This window comes from Bombus pascuorum, chromosome 3 (assembly GCF_905332965.1).
Source record: "Bombus pascuorum chromosome 3, iyBomPasc1.1, whole genome shotgun sequence".
Classification (NCBI taxonomy): Eukaryota; Metazoa; Arthropoda; class Insecta; order Hymenoptera; family Apidae; genus Bombus; species Bombus pascuorum.
This window is the reverse complement of record NC_083490.1, coordinates 1,391,350-1,417,297: the sequence shown is the minus strand read 5'-3', so window position 1 is coordinate 1,417,297 and position 25,948 is coordinate 1,391,350. Positions and strand designations below refer to the sequence as shown.

Here is a 25,948-nt window from a genome sequence, read left to right as displayed (position 1 = left end):
ACAACGAACGCGATACTTTAACGCGTTGAATTCCACGCCAGTTTTACAAGGCTTGGCCGTGACGCGGTTGACGGTGAATTTTTTATTACGCGATACATACAATGTTGAAACGTTGCGATGTATAATCATCGTTAATGAATTTATCTGATTGTGGTGACCGGTGACCACCATGGCATTCAACGTGTTAATATCACAGGCTGTGCAATATACTAGAGTTTAAAAACTTGAATTGGAAATTGGTTGTTTATAACGATTATAACGAGACCCTGCGTCTCGATGGAGCGCGTAGTCTCTAAAGCGGATAGTCTGTAAAAATTTCCTTCGGTTTCGTCTGGTTACCAGACTAACCGATCGCCACAAGAAGCGTCAGAAAATATCCTTACGCGCCGTGTTAGTATGTTCTCGATAAAATCTATTATTATCGAACTGCGAGGCAAAATTCTTGCAAGAGTTGCGTAACGAAAAATTACGCGCGTTTCAATAATTCTGCAATTTCACGTAATTACCGATACGACAAATGTCACGGCGGGGCACGTGCAATTTAATACGCGGCACGTAACGTGTACATCCTTGCTACTTAAGGTCAATGTCGCACCATGAAACGATACCAAACGTTCGATTTTTAAACGAACACACGGTACGTCTCGTTCATTCGTTGCAGAGGCAATCGATCGTGTTTAAAAAACGAGAAACGTATCAAAGTTTATTCTCCGTTGCGCCGCTACCATACGATTACGAGCCTATAATTAGCGTTACGCTCGCACGCACGGTAACTTTGTACGATCCAGGACAACCTCGCTTAACCACCAACGAAAAGCGAGTTTCAAGCTTCTTTAACGAAGCGTTCACCTCGCTTCTACGCCGGAGGTGTTTTCCAAATCGGCTTCCGCGAATCCTCGGCGAAAGCTGATTTTTCCATAAATTCTTCGTCGATGCCAGAAACGGGTTCCTTGCGATTCTTGGAATTGCACGTGCGACAGGTGTTTTACATGGCAAAGATGCGGCAACTGTAGGTATACGGCGTTGAACGAAGAAAGACGCGAGTCTCCTATATACTCTGCGATGTTACACAAATCCTGACGAGTTATGAAAACGTTATGCGGTCCTTTCGCACTGTGCAGACCGCGGAATGTCATTCGGAGCTTCCCCTCGTCTCGACTCGACTCGACTCGACTCGACTGGAAGAAAAATTTCGCCTAGCTCGACATTAACGACTTTCAAGCGGATTTAATAAGCGGTTTCTCGTCGACGACGGTCGGAAACGTTTGCGGCGAGAAGCGAGGACACCAGAAGAATTCACCAGACGACGGTATAGATTGCCTTAAGTGCTTTCAAGTGTCGGCAAAACGCGAACGATGGCAACGCTTAAAGTAGAACCCCGTGGCGTTGGTAGAGAGCGTGGCCCAATTTCGACGCAGATTCCAGTCGACTACCCGTGCCGGCCACGATACGCATAATTAGCGAGACGAGTCAGGCAAAGCAATCGAGCGAAACCCATTCGTACCAGGTAAAATGTCCTCTAACGATCGAACTTGATTATCTCGTTACACACAACCGAGACACTTCGTTCGACGTCGTACGGCGAATCGTAGGATTTCGTCGGAGCGAGTTGATTAAAACCATCCGTGAAGCTCATCAACATACGACCGACCTACTTTCCATCCATTAATTAGCCATTCCATCCCAATGTTTTTCGACGAGAGCGCGGCTCCTAATGTCGAACATCGATTGTACAAATTAATCGAAGGACATTGTCGTTTGCAATTCGAGCAAGATGGGAATACCAAAGAGACTGAAAATGCGACGAACAACGTTCGGTAAGAAAAGTATGGTTTCTTTGGTTGCGTCAGGGTTACGTCCAGACTCGGACGATATATAAAAGCACTGTTGTTCGTAGAAAATTCCAACACGATTGTGTCAAGTCCGCAAACAAACAGCGCATCGGCGGCCTCCGCTAGAAGAGCACGGCCTACGTAAGATCTCACAATGTCGCCACCTATTAACGGTAGTCGTCATCGTTTATGCAGCAAAGACACGTGCAAAGGAGACTCCTTAATCGCGATTCAAAGCCAGTTGACGCTGGCTATGAAAATATTTCCTCGCCAGATTCGATTGCCTCTCCTTAACGTCTTACGAGAGCCGGTTTAGAACGACGTCGAAGCAATAAAATTACGACGACGAAGCTAATTAAATTATGAAATCAAAGGAACGATGATTTTCAGTCTGTTAAACCGCTGTTGATAAATCTTTACGGCTAAATACGTATCGTCGTTGAAAGCTTCACCTGTGCACGAGCTGATTGCTCTATCGCGTTCCCTGTTAAACTTGGCGGTTAATTTGGCGTTAAATAAAATTGACGGTGAAACGAAGCGTACATTTTCGGTTAAACGTCTGGCAGCCTTTGTTCTCGAAAGGAAAAGAAAAAGGCAGAAAGAGGGAAGGGAAGAAGAATACGAACGAACGTGGAACAAGTCGGCGGTGGTTGCGCGTGAATCGACGTCGAGGCATTCGTCGCTCTTCCGACCGAGAGTGGAAAATGAACGGAGAAGAAATCGCGATGAGAAACGGGATGCCGAATTGGGTCGTGGCGCAGTTTCGCAAAACGAACAGGAAAGAAGGAAGAAAAACGCGACGGGTGAATCGTTGATCGTGAAACGGGAAGAAATAAAAGCGACCGAGTAAAAACGGATGCCCGAAACGGCGCGTCGCTCGTGCTTCGATCTCTATTTCCGTCTGTCTCTCTGATACCACAGCCACGCCGTGTTTCTCGATTAATCAGCATTTCGATTTCCCGCGACGAAACGCCGCGTTCGAACTAAACTCCGAAAATGGAGCCATCTCCACCGGAACGGCGACGATCCACCGAATAGCGAAGGAACGTGTTCGATCGACGACGCCGAGATTCCACGACACCTCGAGACAACTCGATAATAAGACTTTTGCGATTTTTCCTCTCCGTAAACCGGTTTATCTTTCGATAAACGCGAGAAACGCATTTTCGCTGACCATTATTATCGCTATCCGCTATTTTTAAATTTGATTTCTGCTTATGTCGGCCATACACCAAGATTATTATTATTGCCTTTACTATTTAACCAGTTAAACAGCCGCGTATATAGATTACACAATTTCATCGATTACAAACCTATCGAAGAAGGAAGTTTTCGCATCGCTAAAAGACTTAAACGATCTACCGCTTCGTAATTGCGTTACGTAATAGCGTTCGTTTAAACGCGCTCGACGATAATTCGGATAACAAAAGTCAGCCAGCAGATTCGATGAATAGTAGCACGAGCAAACGTTCTCACCGATAAATTGATAAAGACGTGTCGTAACGCGTGCACGTACAACTTAGATAGGAAGAACCTATCTATCGTTCCGGTGAAAAATATTGCCAGAACTCGATGTACGCGTTCCTTCGTCTCTCGTATGATAAACATGTCGTATCCGATTTGTTCCGTAGAACGTAGAATATACAGTTTTCTGGTGAATCTTTGCCGATCGAGAAACAGCGGCTTGAATCGAAAAAGTTTACAGCGAGCGAAAGGTGTCGAGGGGAAGAGAACCTGTTCGGATACGATTCGTTACGTGCCTGTAACACCAGCGCGGACGTAATACGTTACGCAAGGCCGATAAAACGAAACTCGAACGGCCACGGTATGGTCATCGGTGAACAGGATTAATTAAACGCTTTCTTCGAAACGCGGTAAGCCTTAACCCGTTTCACCGATATCGAACGCTCGAAACGCGATTCGAAGAACGATTTCGTTATTTAATTACAGATCGACGACGATGATCAAGGTAAGATAACGCAAGAACCGATCGAAAAGGAGAATCGTCTGGTCTCGTCTCAGACACTGGGCTTGTTTGTAATTTCGCAGCTGCGAAAACGATCCGCGTATGTTTGTTCAGACGATGTCGACGATGCGAAGAATTCGCTGTTCGCCTTAGTGGTTCGTTTATTTGGCGGTATATTTCACAGCCGGCTGGCTGTTCTATTTTTGTACGTTTCATAGACAGTCATTTATCATTTTATTTCCGAGAATCGATATATTAGTTCGATAGCGCGAGTTGACAACTTTCCGCGATTAAAGAAAGCGAAAGAATTCCTCGACGAAGCATAGATGAGATAATGTTCAGAGATAATACATAATATCGATACGTTTGTAAAAACATTTAATACTAGGAACGACCATGTTCGTCCGAGTAACAGATGCAAATCGATCGGAATTTTTATCGGGCTATGATTAACAAGACGAATACTTCTCGCCAGGCGTCAAGGTTTCCCCTTGAGAGGCCGAATAAGGCGGACTACGAGGTGCAACAAGTGCAAGGTAGAGTCAGTTTGGTCTTTGAGCGAGGCGGAGAAGAAACACGTTGGAAAATAGAAGACGGAAGATATCGAGAAAAGCGAGGCAGCCGCTAAACCGACTACAAAGCGAGCAAATTAACAACGTCACGGCAATACGCCGTCACTGTGGAATAATTAATACCTGATCCGATGACTTACGATCGATTTCTCGTCGCTTTCTTCGTTTATATCGCGTCGTTCTTGACGCGAACAAATCGAGGAAAATCACCTAGAACGGAATCTAGAACAGAGGAAATTCCTTTCCGTAGAATTCAGCGAATAAGTCAGTGGCGGCTGCTTCAAAAATGTTATTTCTGGCTGATGAACAGCTTCGAAGAATATCGTTGACCCGTTGTAGAACTAAAGATCCTCTCGTCGCAGATACAACGCGAGGACGCAAGAACCGTCGGTACAGCGGTTACTATTTTTTAATAAAGATGTAAAGCGTTAGTTTGTGTAATAAATTTGTTCGCCTCTTACGAATTTGAAATTATTGGATTATTTACTGCACTGCGTTGGTATGAAATATTATTATTCACTGGTTGAATATTTGCAAAATTGTTCTGCGATAATCATTAGCTGAGTAATTTGAAGATTAGGTAAATACCGGAATTTCTTAATTGTTAATTTTCGTTTCGCTTGATTCGCTTGCCTTTGCAGAGCTGACACGTTCTTCGTTAATTACAATTTTGCTGCCTTTTTAAAGAAACGTGAGCAAACCTATCGCGCGTTCCAATACGTACGACTTCTTGGCGAGTACTTTGCCAGTTTTTAAAGTTCGCACAGACTCGGAGGGTTTTGAACGCGCGGCGATGCCGCCCATACATCGCAACATCTCGCTCATACACGAAGACTAGCTTTATTTTGCGAAGAATATCGTTTCGAAGGGAAAACGTGTACCGTGCTGTTCGGTTAAATCGGCCCAACACGCACAGAAACGCAGAGAAACGCACAGGAAGGCAAAAGAACAAAACATCAAGACAGGGAGAATGGACGTGTAGCGGCAAGGCAAAACGTACCGAAAATAGCTTATCGTTTGCGTTTAAACGCCGGTTTTCCGTTAGTCGCGTTTTCTCGGTGAATTCTCGGCTCGAATATGAGACACGTTGGCTGGTATATACGCGAGACGACAGGTAATCGAAACCGCGTCGCGGTTTCAGTCACACGACGTTATTGACGTTCCCCGAATGTTCACCGCGATGGGAAGCAAAACGCACAACGCTGACATTAACGTAATCGTGTTATCAATTCCATTAATCATCGCGTTTCGCATTCCTTGAACGGGTGCTATGCTCCCGAACCAGCTGGCAGTTGAAACGTGCAACACAACAAATATCGCAAGAAGACTAAAAAGGAAACACCCAATAGACCTCATAAAAGATATAACTTAGAAAAAAAACGAAGCTGGCACCCCACTGGGGGTAGCCGCCCACATGCTATATTATTTTTTTATTTATATTTTTTTTTCTTCACCAACAAGATATAACACTTTACCAAATGTCCGCAAGGACAAATTGTAAAATAACCAAAATAAAATAAAAAAAAAAAAAAAAAAAAAACGGGTGCTATGCTGAAGAGGGAGAAGAAAATGGCGCGATTGAACGTTAGAGCCAGCATGCTGGTAAAAGCGATTTAGTTTAGGAATGATTCCTTTTTTAAATAAATTTTTCATAGAAATAAGGATAATTCATTTCAATGCAAATATTCACAAAAATTTTGAAGCCATTCGAAAGATTTTGTACAAAATATCTAGAGAAAAGCTTGTTCTTCTTCTCGCATTATGCAGCAGATACTTTCTATTCCAATTTCTTTGGAACGAGATTTATATTTCGGTCGTTGCTAGTTCCCTGTGTTACAGCGAGAGATCTACTATCAGAAAAGTAAAAATATCTTTTTTATTGCGCGTGGTGAACAGCGCGACGAAAAGACGGGACGAGGAAACGTTTCAATTCCGTAAAGCGGTCCACTGCGAGAGGAGGAGCTCGCAATTCCCTGAAGTACGCGGCCATCTTCCGTATCCTCGTTTATTTCAGAGAAAGAAAACAAAAATGGAGCTTCTCGGAACAAGCGCGGCTCCCTTGGTCCGAAAGCCAGCGACTCGCTCTAAGTCCTAGGTAGGCTAATGTATTTTAATTGCGCCAGTTAACCGGCTGAAACTATACCAGCGCTCGTCGTATTCTTTCTCGTTACCGTTAAAGCAAAGGGCGAGGGAATGTTGGCGAGCGTGTCTCGTTAAAGACGATATCAAACGATGCCTCGGTCTCGAGAAAGCCGAGAGGATGAGGATATCGCGAGAAAGGCGAGACTTTGTTAAAACGGGAGAAAAAATAAACGTAGAAGAATGGGAGAACATGGGAGAACGTTAACACGCTCGAGACGAATGTATTTTGTCAAAATTGTTTCTAGCGATCAAATTATTTTTGTTGAAGTGATCGCCACTTCTAACTTCTGGTCTTTGGTTTTCTCAAGCGCCGAGGTCATCGATAGCGCATAGACAAAAGAATGCGTCGATGACAGACCGTAAGCGGTACACGCGCGACGTTGGCTTCGGGGTTCTTTCAGTCTCAGGGTAACATTGCTAGCGTGCGGATCTGAACCAGGTTACGTTGTATTCCACACTTTGTACTTTAATATTCACAATATATATATACTTTCAATACCTTACAATTTACCCACGCGTTTCTTTAATTCCACATACATCGAATAACCTTAACAATTTTTACAACTGCGATTGCTATTTCGATAGATAAATGATCCTAATCCAATTTAGAACTGCGCTGCCTCGTGCTTTACAGATATTTAGACACGTTTCCTTTGCGATTCGCTTCTTGATATAACTCGACCGCTTCATCGTTTGAGAAATAACCGATAAAAGAAATTGTTTCGTTCGGTGATTCTTTGCTTAGCCTGAAATTCATCCCCCGATCCAGGCGGTCACTCGTTACGTCGATATAATTAGTCAGACCGTAATAAGAATCATAAGGAACTGTCGCAAAACTAAGCGTTTCGAGTTGACCGATAAGGCCGTTAAGTGCTATAAAATACCTTCGAGCGAAGATATTCCTTAAGGTTATCGCTTCATCAGGTACAAAATGGGTACCTGGCCGGCGAGAGCGCGGCGGTGCCCGTGGACGCGCCTATATGAGGCGCGTAAAGCCGCCAGCGACTTCCGAAGGGGAAGAAAGAAAAGTTAGGTGCTGGACCTCTTCTTCCAGCACCCGGGAGACACCAAGCAGTCCGATTGGGGACCCGGACGACGGCCCTGGGAGAGGGCGAAAGAGACGTAGTATGGACGGAATAGTGTGTGCGGGGGGCCCGGTGTGACGCCATAGCGGTTCCCGGGCATCCCTCGGTCGCAATGGGACCGGTCATCGTGGAGGTTTTAGTCGGTTGGAGTCCGACACTACCACGCCGCTCTTCCCCCTAGAGGCGGCGGATGTCCGTGCGGATTTCCTCCACGTTAAAAATAATAAAAAAAAAAAAAAAAGTACAGAACGTTGGTTTTTCTATGTTTCCCGGGATTTCCACCCGTAAGCGACCGGTGTTGGAGCGACCAACACCCAACAAGGGTTCTCCTCTGCGACAGCATCATCGCCGAACTTTACTGGAGTTTTACGACTACAGATCAGTCCGAGTTCGTTACTTTAACTCAACATATATTCATTAACTATATCTACTTTTGATAATTCATCTAATTAACGTATATATATACACACGCAATTTCGGACATAATATAGCAGAGCAATAGATCTAGTTTTGTTGCATCCAGATTTCTCTTAGTCCCCAATACTCCAAATGATTCCTCTTCCGTATATTTTATTATACGAATCCTTATACGGTGATCAATGATAAGATAAAATGCTGTCTTTATTTATCCCTTCATGATATGCCGTTTAGCATATCCCTAAAAATATTACGAACCGATATCCTGCCAGGTTTGGGACTTGCATCTATTTCTCTCCAAACTGTCCCATCGGACCCAGTTTCTATATGTTGTTTCTCTACATCAATCTCATCCTTTGCTGTCAACGATATTTCTTTCCTTTTTGTCCTTACGTAAAAGCTTATTTATAATATTTATAATATTCAACTCTGATTCGGTTGTAAATACCTCCTCGTGTTTCCATGCCGTTTTCCGTTGCTGAAGTTTCTTCTATGTCAGTTACCTTTTTTTTATAATCTTTTTCTGAAGTCTCGACATTTCTAGGGTAAATATTTATCGAAGAATAATACCATGTACGGAATACAAAATTATTGTCAAATTTGATATGCTTTACTTTTCCGTTTATAACAACTGTTTTTTCGTCCAGTCGCGGAGAGACGCGATCGCGTTGAAGCGCGTCAACGGGAGTCGTAAATTTCCGTTACGATTATAATAATCGACACCACGAACAGGCCGATCCCCTTATTTCTTGTTTTGGAATAAAACTGTAGTCTACAGTTCTATAATATATATATATATATTTACAATAACTAACAACACTTGTTGCATAGACAGGAGTTGATTGACTTCGTCGTAACGGAAACTATAGTAGTTGATTACTCAAATATTTAGTTGATTTGACTGCCCGATCAATGTTTGACTAGATTTGATATGTTGAAGAACAAAGTTTGACTCGACTACCCGAAGATAGGAAGAACATTTTTCTTGAGTTAACTGGAATACCCGACGATTTGAAGATCAGTAGTTGACTTGACTGCCCGAGGATTGATAAGAACAGTAACAGACCCGTCTCGTACTATTAAGGAGGAAAGCTCGGTGTGGATGTGCCCTTTTTGAACTAAGAACGCGAACTCGTTGTTCACACTTTTCGGTAACGATCCGCGATGTCCATTGGTTATAGCCAATGTTAATAAATAAAATACGAAGAGAAAGTCTCCTGCAGATACGGCTCATGGGTGTCCTTGTTCATGGGAAAAACCTGCTATTTCGCTGGACAAACATCCGCTTTCTCCGTAATTAGCAAGAGCGTGCAATAAAACCAAGGACTGTTCTAAGGACCATCCATAAACCGAAGATACCTATATGAATAGAGATTAAGCTGAAAAGATTCGGTTTATGGTGGTTCCTTGGGTTTATTGCGGGTCAGTGTAACGAGGTGTAAGATTGCTTTTTGTTTGAGTTTTAGAGACAACGAGTTTGGATGTCGACCAATACACTAATAAACTGAGATGTATTCTAATCGAAAGGACAATAGCAAGTAAGAATATGGTCTGTGACGGCGATATTTATACGAAAATATCTATGAGTATTGGCCTTTCTCCGCCAACGGTTACTCGAGGGAAGCTTTTCCCTTTTATCGCATTGAGCAATAACTCTAACGGCTTTTAAAATGTTTGTAACAATGAACTGTAAGAAACGTTAAATTTTATGGCGGTTCCTTAGAATTATAATGGGCCTGAGTTGGTATATGTTGATAACTGATGGCTATCTTAATCGAGGGACGGATTGTTTCATGACAAGATAACGGTTGCCAGAGCTGTTATTATTTGTCATTTGACCTTGAGATAGCCTTTTCTTGGTACTGATTACATTTATTTTAAGAACAATTGAAATATTTTGTCGGACGGTCAAAATGACCGCTCGCGTTAGGCAAGGCAGAGTAGAAATTTTTCTCAGAAAATAAAAGAGCAAACTAAAAGTAAATACCGAAAAATATATTGTACGCATGTTTTAGGAAAAGTTAGAAATTACGAAGCGATACGACAAAGTTTAAATACGGTTAAATTTGTGTAGAAGCTGTAGAGCGATCGATTTGACCGCAGCTGGTAGATTTAGCGTTGATCGTTTCGCACTTGCTTCGTATGCGCGGAAATGACGGCATAAGAGTCGAATGTACGTGGCCGGATAAAACGAGGAATCAGAGAACTGGCAAGCCGTGGGAAGAAGCCACGAAAACCGTCCTGTTGACAGAGGAAAAAAAGAGGATAACGCACGTGGTGCGCAGCCTACCAGACGTATTTCACTGGCCTCGCCGGAGAGTGGAAAACGAACGAGACGACGAATCAAAGTTAGGGGAACGATCGCGGCGAAGCATCGATGTCGAGCGAAAGTAAATCGCTCTCGAGAGGATTTACGGAGGGGAGAGACTGCGGCGGCCGAAGCTCGATTTTCCACGATTTTTAAATTTCAAATTTCGCCAGAGGCGCTTGAAACTCGCCCGTCTACTACTTCCGTGGAAATGGATTATGTATTAAGGTCGATATCATAAATCGGGGTAACTGGTTCGCTGGTCGCGTTGACTTTGCGAATTTGCCAATGTTACCAATTAGGAATTAACCTAGTTGATTCCTCGCCGGTGAGATTGGAGGAGAAACGACCGTAGACAGTTCTGTCTAGAACTTGCATCGCGCGTTACCTTCAATTTTGCTGTCGATGGCTTCCACCGACCTTGACTATTTTGAAAGCTAGATAAATTATGAATTACCGTTCGATCCGCTGCACCTAGTGTCTAGATAACCGTGATCGCAGTATCTATCCGAAACGGTTTATCAGTCGAGGGTGAGTGATAAAATTCGTATCGTAAAGACATCGCTTTTAATTATAGTCGCTGCTTAGTTCGACGTACTTAACGTAGCGAGATTGGAAGTAGTTAAGCAGTGACAGCTGCTAACGAGTCGCGTGGACCCACTACGGTTGTTAAAGATCAAGCAGACGTTTTTCGAAGACACAGCAAGTGGACAAACAGAAGGAGACAGCGTCGAAGGACAACTGGATCTTTATCGTCCAAAGTCCTGCCAACTGACTCCACTTATTTACGTTATAAGCTTCCATTGTACGAGCTAAGTAATGGCAAACTCCTGTTAAACGAACTGTTTGTCTCTCGACGAGTCCAGATAAGTAAGATTCGTATTGGCTGTACGATCTCGTTACGTCTCTTCGATCATTCGTATCTCTTTCGAGCATCGAAAGCGTTAATTACGTTCGACCTATTGTACGAGTCGAGACGCCGTGCATCTCGCCGAGCATTCAACTTGCAAGTTGTTGGCTCCTCCTCGGGATCAAGCCGAATCGATAAGCAAAAAAAAAAAAGAGGCAGAACTTGCGATATGGGTGTATGAAGGTGATCGATGAAAATAGGAGGACGTGAAACGCTCCAGTTTCGTTCGCCGAGTCAGGAAAATAGGCGGCCCGTTAACTTCCAGCTGGCATCGTTATTGGAAACTCTTTTCGTGGAAGGAAACTCGTTATCTACCGTCTGGCTGAGTTTGCGCTTGGTACGCACACGGTCGAACGAAAGGGATGCACAAGAGTTAAACGGAAGGAAGGGGGTATGTGCGCGCGGCCACCACCAACGCTTGAAATCGAGTCGAACCGTATGCACAGGGGCGTCGCGTGCGTGTGCGTCGCACTGATCGATAAGTTTCTCGACTGTTGACTAAACAATGTCTAGCACTCGGCTTGCCGTAGCTTTCAAAGAGATTTCTCGCGGCGGCTCGTCAGGTTGGACCTGCAGCCATCCTAGGATCAATCGGGCGTTCACGAAAAAAAGGAGAAAAAGAAGAGGAACGACGGAGAGGTTGGATGTTTGCGCGCTGGCCGGGAAATTGAAACTGAAATGGAGGTCCGATGCCGTCGATCAACGCCGAGCACGCGATCGTTATTATCGGTAACCTTTTGTTCGAATCTGTTGGCTGAAATTGAATCGGACCACGTCCGAGAGAATGTCAATTAGAATAAACGACGGAACTATTCCGTTCGGTGGAAAATCTTGCCGAGTTTCTAACGACTTTATCGCGGTACGGTTCGCCTTCGATGTCGAATCGTTAAAGAAATTTCTTTAAAACGCACGAATTTCCTTCCTTTTCTAGACTTTTTATTCTCACGAGTCGCGAACACGAAAGTCACAAAGGACGCGACCCGCTTCGAGTTGGAGGGAATTTGTATCGCTGCGAGTCGCCCGAATATCAAAGGACGACCGGGGGTGGAAGTATCGGTCAAGGTCGAGCAATCGATGCTGGAAATGCGCGCGGTGCAAATAATAGGTTGGAACCGGGCTCTGGCGCGAACGGCTACGCCCCTGCGATGAAGGGGCACTCGCGAAACAAACAACCCTTTTTGCGGAGGGCCACGAGGAAGTTTCAGCGAGCAAGTTCCACTGAAAGCGATTCTGTCTCGTGTATCGCGTAGAGAACAATTGGCGGCCGAAACCCCGTTGTGTTACTCTTCTCCCTTCCCTGGCGAATATCCTCTTTACCGTTCTAGCGCGGTTTATTCCGTCGTAGTAGTCTCTTGGAGAATAAGCTCCTTGGTTCGCCTCGTACGAGAGAAAACGATAGGATGGGCAGGGAGCGACAGCAGGCGAAAATTCATTTCCACGGGAATTTCAGTCTGTCAAGGATGAGCTGCGCGACCGCGCGAACGCTGAGCACAGCCGCGAGTATTCGGGAACAGAGACGAACGGAGGTTCGGTCAAGGTCGAACGATCGACACTGAAAATCCCTCCGACCCTGCAATTATTTGGCATTGCACTTTGTCGAGCGACCCTGGATTCTCGTTCCTGGCGTCGCTACCTTCCTCTGCCTAGTTACATTCGAAATCTACGCGTGGGCTTTGGCGTGGTTCGTTAGCTGAAGCAATTTTCGAAATGCGAGAGGAAATGGGGACACGAGGGATGGACGGAAAGATGGAAACACCGAGGAAATTTCAGCAGAGAAAAATTGAGAAACAGAGAAACTCTGCAAAGGGTGAAAGTACAGTTAATGAAAATACCGTGAACGGGGTGCAGAAATAACGCGAACCTGAACGGGAAAGTCGGTATACGACTGGGAGGCGGGGCGGAGGAGAGGATTTGTAAAATTTGTAAGGGGAGAGAAAGGCTTCGTTTGACGGTGTCGGATCGTGAGCTTTGCTCGTGAGCACCGGCGAAGCTCGTGCTTGAAGCACGCACGAGAGCAAACGAAGGGTGGGCTCTGAGATAAAGGAAGCGAAGTATTCGCGAAACGAGTTCATTCAGATTCGAATAAACACGAGCCGACCTATAACGATGCGGTTATTTCAAATAAATCGTTGTGCTATCTATTTAAAATGGAAATCTATGTGACTCGGAAATACGAGCTCCAAGTTACTCGATTATCACGTTAAAATCAACGAAACAGAATTTATCGTTCTCGTTGTATCGTAGAAGCAGACGCGGATAAATGAAAATACAATTGGTCGTTATAATCGTATCGCCTAACGCAGCGAATTAAATTCAATTAAGAAATTAGACGGTACATTTGCTGCTCGGCTTGAGACGCGTACCGATATATGTATCTAATGAATATTCAAAACAGGTGGAACGTTTTCAGGAAGCAGCGCTTCAACCACGGAGAAGCCGCGTATCTCGATTCGCACGCTCGTTTGCACTCCGATTTTTCGAGCTACCGAGGCATTAGCAAGAAGAATTGCACAACAGGCGAGCCGCTCTCTCCGACGACAAAAATTATCAAAAGGTAAAACGCTTTGGCGACCGAGCAACCCGATTTCTCGTCCCATGTATTAATTGCGTTTCGTAAAGAAATTGAAGGAAGGTAGCGATCGCGAGTTGATACATAGTCCAGGAGGTAGAGAAGAGTAATCGAGGCTCGTTTAATCGGCCCGAATAAAAATAAGCTGATTATTTTATCAAAAAGATACGCCCATAATCGTAATGCTTTACTGACGATTAATAAGCAGAGCAAAATACCTTTCGTTAGCATCGATTTTGATTCCTTGTAGGAAAAGGAAGAACATCGAATCGCGTTGATCGGTTGGTTGTGGCTGCGAGAATGTACAATCCTTTTTACTCGATCGTCGAAGTCTATATGTTTTCGCCAAGATCTTAGGAAGATTGGTGGGCAGCCGTGTACTGTATTTTTCTTCTTCCTTTTAATTACTTCTTTCTAGAAAAATCTTAAAATTTAGGCGCCATCAGTTTTTTATATTCTTCCCTTTCATATTCTCTACTTGCACAAAAAAGGAGACATCGGAACAATTTGGAAAATAAATTTCGATACAAAAATTAATTAATCATGATCGTGTCACGAATGTGAATTGCAAATTTTATAATCCGATTTTATCGTGAGATTATGTACCCTATTTAGAGTATGCCAGTGTCGTTTGGTCTGCTCGCCAAACCAAATACGTTCGATCAATCGAACGAGACAAGATAAATTTCTGAGATTGCCCTTACGTACATTTTCTTGGCTCGAGCATGGAAAATCGTAAGAAGGTGGCTGATGATACACACTCTTTGTGACCTTTATTTAAAATTATCAATAACTTTATCGACTGTCCTACGCTTCTCCAGTTTATACATTTCGAATCATTTTTTTTTTTTTCATTTTGAAAGAAACAGACATCGGGTTTGATAAAGCTTAAAAATCACGATTCGTTAGATCGTCGGTTAAACCGATGCAGCTAAGAGCAACGGAATAACTGAACAGAAAGGTAACGCGTCGGATCTACTTCCGTGTTACGGCCTACGACTTTTAAAAGCGAATAAAACGTGCTTCCTAGGTGCGGGCGTTATTTCAAGCTGGATGTGACAAGTTCCGAGAACGGCAGGAACGACGCTGCCAACTTACCCCGATAAGAAGACGACGAATTTCCAGGGCCGCGAATTACGCAGAACGACCCGGCAAAAAGCTTCAGAAAGAAGCACGAGAAAGGGAGATCATCAGGCCCGCGAGGGAAAATGGGAGAAAGACACGGTGAAGAGGAAACGCGAAGAAGAAAGTCGAAGAGGGGAAAATGTGGGGTAACAAGTTCTGCCTCGAAGCATTTGGTTCCCGACAGACGAACCGGACGAAAGCGAAGAATCGGAAAAACCGACCTGTGTCCAACGTGTACGTTAATTGTTATAGTGGCAAAAGATAAACGTCACAGAATAATCCTGTGAGAAATATTCACAGAAGAAGTGCATTTTAAACGGCCAGATGTTTAACGAGTGTTAAATTTTCTGAGACAAAAGATTCTCTGCTACAAAGAAAGAAAGAAGAAGAACGGTACGTCCGGTGGATCTCTACGGTCGAGGCGACCACTGGCTGTGCACATAGAATTAAACGGACTGCAATGATTCTAAGGAACCGTCATAAAACGAAGCTTTTCGATTTACTGTTAAGGCCGTAGGCATGAAACATCTTCGAGTCTAAAGGTTCCTTATGGTTATTGTTCCAACAGGTAAAAATTGGGGAAAGTTGGGTTTCCAAGGATTCCATCCGCAAGTCACCGAATGGTCGATCACCACCGAGCAAGAGCTTTTCTTTGCAACAGCATTGTCACCGAACTTTACTGATTTATCTCTTTACCGGGTTTTCACCCTTCAGTAAGTCAGCTACCTAACTTATACCTTACGCATTAGCGTAACTATCTTTTCTACAAAATTGTTGAAAATATATACTATCTTTGAACTGTCAATCAAGCTTTCTACTCGATACAATACTCATACAATAAACCTAAGGACTGTTCTAAGGACCATCCATAAACCGAAAATACTTACACGAATAGAAATTAAGCGAAAAGATTCGGTTTATGGTGGTTCCTTGGGTTTATTGCGAGTCGGTGTAACGAGGTGTAGGCCTTGGCATTAAAACCACCTCTGTTATTCTAATCGAAATAGGAGATGGATCGGTTCGTGGCGTCGATTGTCTAATCGTAACGGGAATTTACACGACTTCCGTTGACGCGCTCCGTCTCTCCGCGAACGGTCGAATAAACAAAGAAGAGGAAAAAGGAAGGGAAACAAAGAAGATCAAAACTCGAGAAAAATCCGGTTTCCCGTACCTATGTATTTAGAGGACGTTGAATATTTTCGTACGAGCGGAACGACCGAGCGTCCAACTAGCTTTTTCCATTTTTCGAGATAACTGGAATTTCCTCGTAATCTACGATTACCTACGTTCATTTTCCTGACCATTTCGCGGACTTTCTCGTGGCGTTGGAAAAATTCACGGACGTGATACTAGTCGTCTGCCTCGCGTGGCCGAGTTGGAAGAATGCGTAACGCGTTACGCGAGACCAGGAAAAACGATGCAAAAAAGAATGAAGCCGGTTTGGGACAACGGTTCTTCTCTCTGGCTCGGAGTCGTTCTTCGGGGCGAACGGATCGATCGAGGTCCACCTCGATGAAATCTCCTGCCAACTCGGCCACCGAATACAAAGTTCCCGACCGTTTCGGATCTCGCGTCATTCTTCTAGTTCGGTGAAGCAACGCGAAATGTAGGCTAACGTGTCCCACCCACGTCTTTTTTTTCCCTCTTGCCGAAACGAGAGGAGCCTCCGTGGAAAAGCTGAATGAAGAGGAAGGCAGGAGAGAAAGGAGACGGGGGAAAGATAGGAAAGCGGCTGGTGGACGGTCGTTGGCGCAGACGCGAGCATCGCGGAATTTCAAACGATCGAACGGACCACCCACGCGAAACGGCTCCTCTTCTGGTTGTGACGCTCAATCCGTACAAGAGGCACGTGATTTCCTGAGGACAGTGTCACCGATAGTTACCACCGTCGAGTGTTACGATCGTTACGATTAGTTCCTCGGCCACGATCGTGTCACGACATATTAGATAATTCCAGGATGAACCGAACCACCGTGACAATTCCAGTCGTATTTCAGAAAGTAACTACGTGCTCGACAAAGAGATGGAATTTGTCGATAATAATAACAACAAGTTGACACGATCGAAACGCGGATACGACGATCACGCGTGTGTTTCGCCACGGAGCTACGAGTTAGCAAATATCGGAAGAAAGGAAGGAGCGATTGTTGCGATGTAAATTAAAACGAAAATTATGCCGGCGTTTAAAGGTGAAAAAGTCGGCAGCACCTTTTTCGCATAACATTATAGATTAATCTCGATTTCACCGTTACGAATTTCAACGATGCAGATTCCACTTCCATTCGTGGCACTGAAATAGATTCGCGTGCCATTCCAGCGAGCACGCTAAGCGTGCAGATGCACAAAATTTCACCGACCTGCTTGTCATACAGCCGCTATTTTTCTTTTTTTGTTTCTTTTTTTTTTGTTTTTTGTTTTTTTTTTTTTTTTTTCGTTTTTAGACAACCGGTCACCCGAGCAGCACGACACGTTGATTCCTCTGCGTTTTATACTGGACGCGTAGTAGCCGCATAATAATCGATTTTACGCTGTGCTTCGACGTATGAATATGCGCGAGGCACTTTACCTTTCCGGTTACGTAATTCGAAACAGTTTTTGGTCATATGTATTTCGACTAACGACCGCGCGATAACACGCATCGTGAAAGAGTGTCTCTGACGATCCAGGAAATACGAAATAATAGCCTGGCCGCCGGCTGCTTTTTCCGCTTAATGCCGCGTTGTCGGTTGCACGCGCCTCGTATTCGAAAATTTATGTCGCGAGCAAGAACGCGAGCGTTCCAAGAGCTGGCCCATCCTGGCCAGAGTTTCGACCAAGAGTCGCTGTAATTTTTGCCTGACTTTCAAACTGGTTTAACTGGTGTTACGCCGCGCGCAGCTTTAACAGCTATTCGCGCAAGTTCGTCGTCGAACCGAGATACATCAAACGCAGTTTATTCGTATTCCTATTCGACGATCAGAAGCCGAAGCAAACTTGGAAAGTTTCATTTCGTCGCACGATATCTACCGTTTAGATTTTCATCGTTGAGAAAAAGATATATCGTAACCGGAAGACAGTTAACAGGAAGCAACCGCTTGCGAACTCTTTTGGAATTTCAACCCTCGCGAGTCGTCGATCGGATACGACGATCCTAAATATAAACGGTGATCGGCGTTTGCGAACGGTTAATACGTGAGACCGATTAAAGCGGCGGAACACTTTCGAAGACACTTCTATAACGTGACCCCTCGAGTCGATAAAAATCAGGGTAAGCTTCTCGTGACACGTTGAATCCCTCGATATCTGCGACCCTATGGCTCGTGCTGCTCTACCCCCTTCTCGGCAAATATGTGCATGGTTATACGAGCCAATGGCGCGACGAGTATCGACATAATCGTTCCCGTGGATACACGCAGAAATATTCCGTGCCTCGGTCGGAGCGTTGTAATCGGGTGTTTCCTCATCACGACACATTGAGGCGGTGTCAGGTCCTCCAACGATGGTCACTCGTTTCCATGCCCGGGACACACCGGACGACAGGACATTGTCCATTATCGTCGTGCCCTCGTGTATCTTCTCCTTCTCTCTAGTCAACTACCTCCGCTCGTTTCATCTCCGTCTCTTTCCACCTCTCTTGCTCTGCCTCTCCGCGACACCATCAACTACTGGTTCGCACGTTCCCCGATTCTTTCCCTCCTCACCCATCGACCGACCAAACTTTTCTCTTTCAATTTTCGCGCCTCGCGAATCAGGACGAGAACGAATCGCCGTACTTTCTAACGCTATCGGTGGCGAGAGAATCGCGTTTCTCTTTCGACGTTTCCCACTGTCGCTTTTCTTTCGCGCGGCTTTCGAGTCTCCTCGTTTATCCAGTCGCTTCATCGTCCGACCATCGATCGGTACCGTCGAAAAATTTCCGAGAAAAACTCTACGATATCGTACGCGAGACGTTTCGAGGCACTTCCGATCTCTTAAAGCGGATATTTCGCTAAACTTTAAAGCGAATTGGTCTTCGACGCATTGGAAACCGGAAAATTCGTGCCGTATTCCGCTTTCCATCGCGTTTTCGTCCCTAATCTCGTTGCCCGATCGTAGTGGACGCTCTATTTCCAGACCTTCCTTCGGTGCTCAGCGGCCGATTCCGAGGAAGGTCATGGTTCAAGGTAGACCTTGTTGCCCAGAAATCAACCGACCGTCTCTGACGTTAAATCGAAATCGCTTATCTCGATCTGATTGCGCGCACCGCTCCCTCCGACGATGAATCGCACCGGCCTTGCCAGTCGTTCGTTGTAACGCTGTTCCCCTCGATTCGACGATTACCCTATCTCTTAGGCTCGCTCCGGCCAGTTCGAGTTTCCTTTAACTATCTCGTCTTGATAAACTGGAAAACAAAATTGTCGAAACCCTGGCTCAAGTCGAAATTTTTGAAAATTTCGAGTATCTTGGCCGGTAATTTGTAATGTTTGAAATTGTATTTAGGAATTACATCACGAAATTTTGTTTTTTAAGCGACAGCGTTGTTGGAAACGAATGATTCGGATATTCGAGAGATTCGGTTTGCAAGATAGTGTAAAATCGAGAATCGAAAGTGTTTCCACCGCTAATTTTCGTTAGTTCGCGAGATGTAATAACATGGACGGTAGCCAAGGATTCGTCACCGGCTGAAATCGAGAGGGTTACACACGGCAGGAACGCGGAGAGAAATCTCTTAGAAACTTAAATCGTTCTCACTGACATAGATCCAAAGGAGTAATGTTTCTCCTGTAATGACTTCTTCGCGGATACGCTGTCTTTTCACGAACGCTAGAGAGTACTGAAAAACACGGATTCCCTAGCCTACTTTGCATCATTTTCCGTAGAGAGATCAAAGAATCGACAAGAAACTCGTATACAATTAGATCACGATCTCGTTATCAGCCGTGCGAAATAACATCCATTCCGAATAAACTGCAGATCTTCTACGTGTTGAGACATCGAGGTAACAGGATTTTCTCGAGGAATTTCCATCGAGGAAACCAAAAAGGCTAGGAGAGGAGACACGCGATGTATCTCGTTGATATTCGGCAAATTCCGTTAAGGCGTGACGATTAATTTACGTTCGTCACTGGAAAGAACTTAGACGCGATCGATCAACGAAAGACCGTTGCTTCTGTTTCCCTAGAAAATCCTATCGCAGGAAGATCGGCATCGCGACGCGTTCTCGCGAGAACGTTCCGAGATCCCCCTTCCTTTCCTTCCCTTCTCTGATTCTTTCGGGAAAACTGAGTGGAAAGTCGAGCGAATCGATCGAGATCGCCTCGAGGTTGCACGCTTCTGGGAACAGCGGCGAGCAAGCGGTTAATTACGAGCCCGGCTATCGCCGATCGTCGCGATTAAACTTGTCAATCCGAAAAGAGACTAAAAGCGTGCCGGTTTAATTAATCGTTGATCGTTGCAACATCGACTGAAGTCGAGGAAAATGCGCGTCGCCACGGAAAATGCCAAAGTTGGCTCGTTTCGCGAAAAATTGCCCAAGCTGCGGTAGGTTTATATGGCGAAAAAATGGGAAAGCTATGCGAACGAACACCGATCGCGAAATAATAAAACGATCGGGTCGTTCGCCAGAGAGGTAGAGACCGTTCTGGCACCGATCCAGCCAGCTTCCGGTATTTTCAAAGGCGTCACGAGCAAGGGACGAAGGGGAAGACAGACGGTCCGAAAAGTTGCAACGGTGAACAATATACTCTGCACGTGACTCATTTTCATCGCTGATTTCATAGCCGCGAAATGACAATTCGCGTTAATTTAACCCCGTGTCGAGGGATTATAGATAATCCGGAACAGGAGTTTTTAACGTATTCTTCTCCGCAGACTGTGCTAATTTCTTCTTCGTACAGTCTTGATTCGCTCGAATCAAGTTCGAGTTGTCTCCCTGCTATGGAAAACCTAATCGTTCTATGCGTCTCTCGGCGTTTAGGAGCGAACGATTCGCACAGCAAAACACGTTCGTCTCTGATTTACTTTTCTCGTTTAAAGTTTTAAGCAAGTTGCAACGCGTCTCGGGAAGCGAGCGCCAAAAGTCGCGGTAAACACGTCGTCGAGGGTAATAAGGAATTCCCTTCGTTTCAACTCGTTCGTTTCGAAACGATTCGCTAACAGATTTACCACCGTGTCTACCGTATTACGTTGTACATCGTACGACGACAGGATGTTTTACGGAAGCTAAATAAACCAGATACGCGTAAAGAGAAGAGAAAAAAGAAGGGAAAATCGATCCTTTGCCGTCAAACGTCCGCGCTGGTTTAAACGAGACACGCGTCCGCGTCCGGCAGACTGCGGCTACCGACGAAATATGGTTTACGAACCGGTACGGTTGTTGGAATTTATGTCGCGTGCATCTTGCACACGTGCGGGAACGTTCTATTCCCAAGAGAATACACGATGTCGTGCATAACGCGCACTCGATGTAAATACCGTGCACTCCGGGCTCGGTGAAATATCGCAGCTGGATGTCGACCGACAATGGACGGAAGGTACAACACGATCGAATCGTGTCTGCGAAGCGAAGATATCGATATACCGTCGCGACACGACCCGGAGGAACGTTCCTTCGAGTTGCCAGTTGCGCCTAACTACGTTACATCCGCTCTGACGATTCTGTTCAGTTTTCGCTCCGAGTTTGGCTTTTTTACTAAATTTAAAAATATCGCGCGAGATGGATTAACCAGCGCGCGATTCTTCTCTTTCTCCTCTTCGTGTTGGTTAATAATCGAATTACCCAAACTAACGTTCCACGTTAGAAAACGATCTATTGTTAGACAGCCGCGAAGAAAACAATCGTCGAGTAGTGGTACCGCTATCAGCCAACTGTTGCTTTGTAACACCTGATCAGATGCCAACGCGTAGCTAGCTACGGCTACGGTTCTTCCACGAAAATTTATCCAAGCTTCTACGAACTTCTTCGAAGTCGATCGATCGCGATCCATCCTACGAAATTTATTACGTTCGATGTACGTTTCGATGGAAGTAGCAAAAGTTCGTGCGAACGAAATGGCAAGATTCCCTTGAAACTCTGGATTCTGCGAAGCAAAAGTAGAACGCAGAGCGCGTAGGTACTTGGGGCAGTCGAGGCACGTTTCATGGAACGGGGAGACAAGAAAAGCCAGCTGTGGATCAACTACAAAAGGTTTCTCCCTGGGAGAGCACCATCGAATTTTTCGCTCGTTCAAGGTCTATCGCGGTGACGATCGTCGGAGAAATTTGATTAGTCGATTCGGAAATCCCGGGCGAGTTCCGAGAACGCTAGAGAAATTCCAGGACGAATTTAGAGTTGGCGGGCGTGGGCGAAATGTATGGTCGACACACGCAACTGTCAGCTATTTAAAAGCGACTACATCGTAAACACCGTACTATTTTTCGCCTTGCTAGGAAGTAGCGAATCGAAACGGATCCAGAAAATCGCTCGTTCGATACTCGCTAAAACTTCTTATCACGTACGTACGTGTCCCCTCTATTATTAACGAAGCAAAGTACGCATTGTACGTTCTACCTTAGAGCTCGTTAATCATATCCGAGTTGGTAAAATGGCGAAATGCCAAGGTATACGGAGACTTTGCGACGCTAGGTCAGCTTCTTCGTATTCCACGTTTACTCGATAAAGTGTCAACGTTACTGGTAATTAAGAATAAAAAAAAATCGGAACACGCGTGGAACCTCGTTAACGAGTTTCGGATGATCCACGCTTCGCTCCAGAGAGCTACCGATCCTCGTCCACGGGACGTGTTTCATTCACGGCCGATACGGTTTAAACGAGTTTCCGTCACGCTTTCGTGGCTGTCCTTTCAAGTACGGAAACTAAATAATTTAATAGACGTACGCGAGCTTCTTCGTGGCAAACGTAAGAGTGTCATTCGACGCGTCGTAAAACGCGTTGTTCAGCGGTGCACGGTAGCGAACGTTCGTTCAACCGGCACACCGGCTATTTCGCGATAATTGTTTGTTCGCTCGTTAAATTTCAACCGTCTACGCTCTCTGATATAACGAAGTTACCGTATGGAAAAATGAGAAAAAAAAAAAACACGCGGCAAAAGTGTTTTTTTTTTTTTTTTCGAGAACCGAATTATGCCTGTGGTCGTTGAGCACGTAAACGAGCTTTCAAAAAAAGATTAAGCGAAGATCAGACGAAACGCTTTGGAACAACTTTCGTTCTCGCAGGAAACAACCGCCTCCTACGGAGTAATTACTCTCTGGACTTGGTTGAAAAAGTAATTTTAACGAGCTGTACGGCTGCATAGACACGCGATCGTTATTGTATGGCGAATTAAAAAATTCACCGTCCGTTAGACCAGACACGATCGCCGTTCGTACTTCCAACTATGACACTCGGTCGCTCGAACGTGTACGCGCGTTGGCGGATCGAAACGAATCGATCGCGATTATCGTCGACTAACGCGACAGTAGCGTCTCGCGCGAATACCAAGAGGATTTTTCGTACTCGCGAGAAACGATCGCGAACGTAGAAACGAGACAACGAGGGCAAATATCGGAGATCGCTTACCTGGTCGAATGATCGACGAAAGATCCACCGTCGAGAAGTCTGAGCTTAGCGAACAGCACTGCGTTCACGAATGGCACCGCGGTCAGCTCCTCCAAGTTCACCTCCACCGAGAATTTGTACTTCTTCTTCTTCATCATGAAGGCCATATCACCAAGACCGAGACACTTCACTTTCACCACGAGTCGCTTAATCGTGGTTAAGTTCGATCGAAAAACGTTCGCGATTCTCCAGCTTCTTACTCGTAAATCGTCGACGATTTTCTCGAGCAAACAACGAACACGGTACACGGCACGCGCGACAAAAGCGAAAATTGTGCGCCAAATGCGACCATTTAACTAGTCGAGTCTCGCGCCGTGATACCGTTCCACCAATTACCTTAGATACTATTTACCAAAATATCTCTTCGCGTTTTCTACTCCGCTACGAAAAGGCAGTACCACGGCCTCTCCCTTTCTTTTCGATCCTCTTTGTCCAACAACGATCATCCAAGTTTTTTACAGGCTGGTCGATCCCGAGGGACGAAGCTGAACACTCGAAGCCGGCTGGGCGGATCTCGTTCGAAGCTTCACCGACATCGTTGCTCTTCTCTCGTACCAACACGAACGTGGCCTTCCGCGATCCTCTCTCTCGGCGCCGACACTCACAAACGGCAATTATTCGTGCTCGCCATCCTCGTCGAGACTGCAAATTAAAGCAAATTCAGTGTCTTTCGATGATAAAAGCTGCGAAGTATCGTGACCGCGTTTCGCGTATCTGTTATATACGCGAACGCGCGCGTGCGCCTGTATGTTTGTGTGTGACATTAATACCCAAGCTTTGAACGATAATGCCCGCGGTAATCCCAGGGCCACGGGCATCTGGAACCTTTCATTGCACAACTATAAAAAAAAAAAAAAAGCGATCGGAGACGTTGCTACATAGGTCTCTAGGTTTGCTTGTATAATTTTTTCCAGATAGACGCTCGCGCCTAGCCCGCGTCCATTCTAATTTCAGCCATTGTATTTTGAATTTATGGCGCTAATTTATTCCGCTTAAAGCAAACAACGACGAATATTTTTACAGCGAATATTTTGTGCGTGTTTACTTTAAACGGCGAATTACACGGTTCGTTAAGTATCGCGATTAAGCCGCGTGTTTGATCCTACTACCTTTTGTACGAATTATTTACATCCTGTTGGCTGATAATATATAATACTTTGATAATATTCTTTAGCCCGTATAATCTCGACGTTATTTGTACTCTAGATCCACACTTCGATATCCTACTTTTCTATGAAACATAATAATCTAAGGATATTTATCAAACGACCATAGACGATAAACATTCGCGTTGCACGAGCAAAAGAGCCAAGTTCCAGGAACTAAAAGCGCCACTGAACAAATAACAGTGTAGCAAGCGTTAGCGGGTGAACGTTCGCCAACGAATGTCACTGAACCTTTATCGACATTTCCAATAGGCACGTTCACGCGACTCGAAGACCTATAGCAGGATCGAGCGACCAGTGGTCGCGAGACCTGTCGCCGTCGGCGTAACGTCGATTGTTTTGAAAACGCTAATTGCGGCTGGGAACGCGAGCAAGCGAAAATGAGCACGCTCTTCCTGGTGTTGGGTTTCAAGTTGCGAAGTAGGTGACCGCAGCACTCGACGCCACCACCGCAGCTCTCTGCCTAGTACTACGAATTACGTATTAACGGCCCTCGATGACTCTTTCGTCAATCACGTCCGACCATTCACACCGAACTCGCCGTGTATAGTTGGCGAGACAGACGTAGCAGGAGCTACGGAATCGATCAGACGTTTGACCGACGACGACGAGTCGACGCGTCACACGTTTCGTCAATTTCATTCGTACGACGTTTCTTTCGTTCAGAAATCCCCCGCTTCTTTGCGTCCCATCTTTCTTACGAATAAAATTATTGTCAATTTTGATTCGGTTCGTTACACCAATCGAGCATCGAATAAGAGAATCTGGCGATCCGATTTGCAGTACAAAAAGTCTTTTCCCGCTATATCGTTTGACCGACGACGAGTCGACGCGTCACACGTTTCGTCAATTTCATTCGTACGACGATGTTTCTTTCGTTTAGAAATCCCCCGCTTCTTTGCGTCCCATCTCTCTTACGAATAAAATTCTTGTCAATTTTGACTCGGTTCGTTACACCAATCGAGCATCGAGTAAGAGAATCTGGCGATCCGATTTGCAGTACAAAAAGTCTTTTCTCGCTATATCGTTTGCACCGACAATACTCGCATACACGTGTTATTACGCTGTGTAGATAACGTGAAATCGAACGCGGTGTAAAGTTAAGTAAAAAGTAACTTGGGCTTGAAAATCCTTAGTTAGAGACATAGTTTGAAACGATAAGTTTCTTGAACCGACCGTACACGCGTTCGCGAAAGAGAATCTAGTAACGTCTGTAATTAATCGCGCGAAACTACAACGTGTTGAGAAATGCGTGGAGAAACGAACGGTCGTGAATGAAGTTTGTCTTTCGATTATGAGAAC

At 45.1% G+C, this 25,948-nt stretch overlaps 1 protein-coding gene across 5 annotated transcripts in view; it reads right to left on the bottom strand.

Annotated features, from left to right (window-relative positions):
• Positions 1-25,948, bottom strand: part of LOC132905248 (EEIG family member 2) — a 53,516-nt gene that overhangs the window by 25,363 nt on the left and 2,205 nt on the right. For 4 of the 5 annotated variants that reach the window (XM_060956370.1, XM_060956373.1, XM_060956374.1 and 1 more), the window contains exon 2: positions 23,442-24,122. In XM_060956370.1, the coding sequence (XP_060812353.1) occupies positions 23,442-23,587 (146 nt within the window). In that variant the 5' untranslated portion in view covers positions 23,588-24,122. Of the gene's footprint in view, positions 1-14,019; positions 14,226-23,441; positions 24,123-25,948 lie in introns of those variants that run through there. The other variant, XM_060956372.1, reaches the window with a different exon arrangement.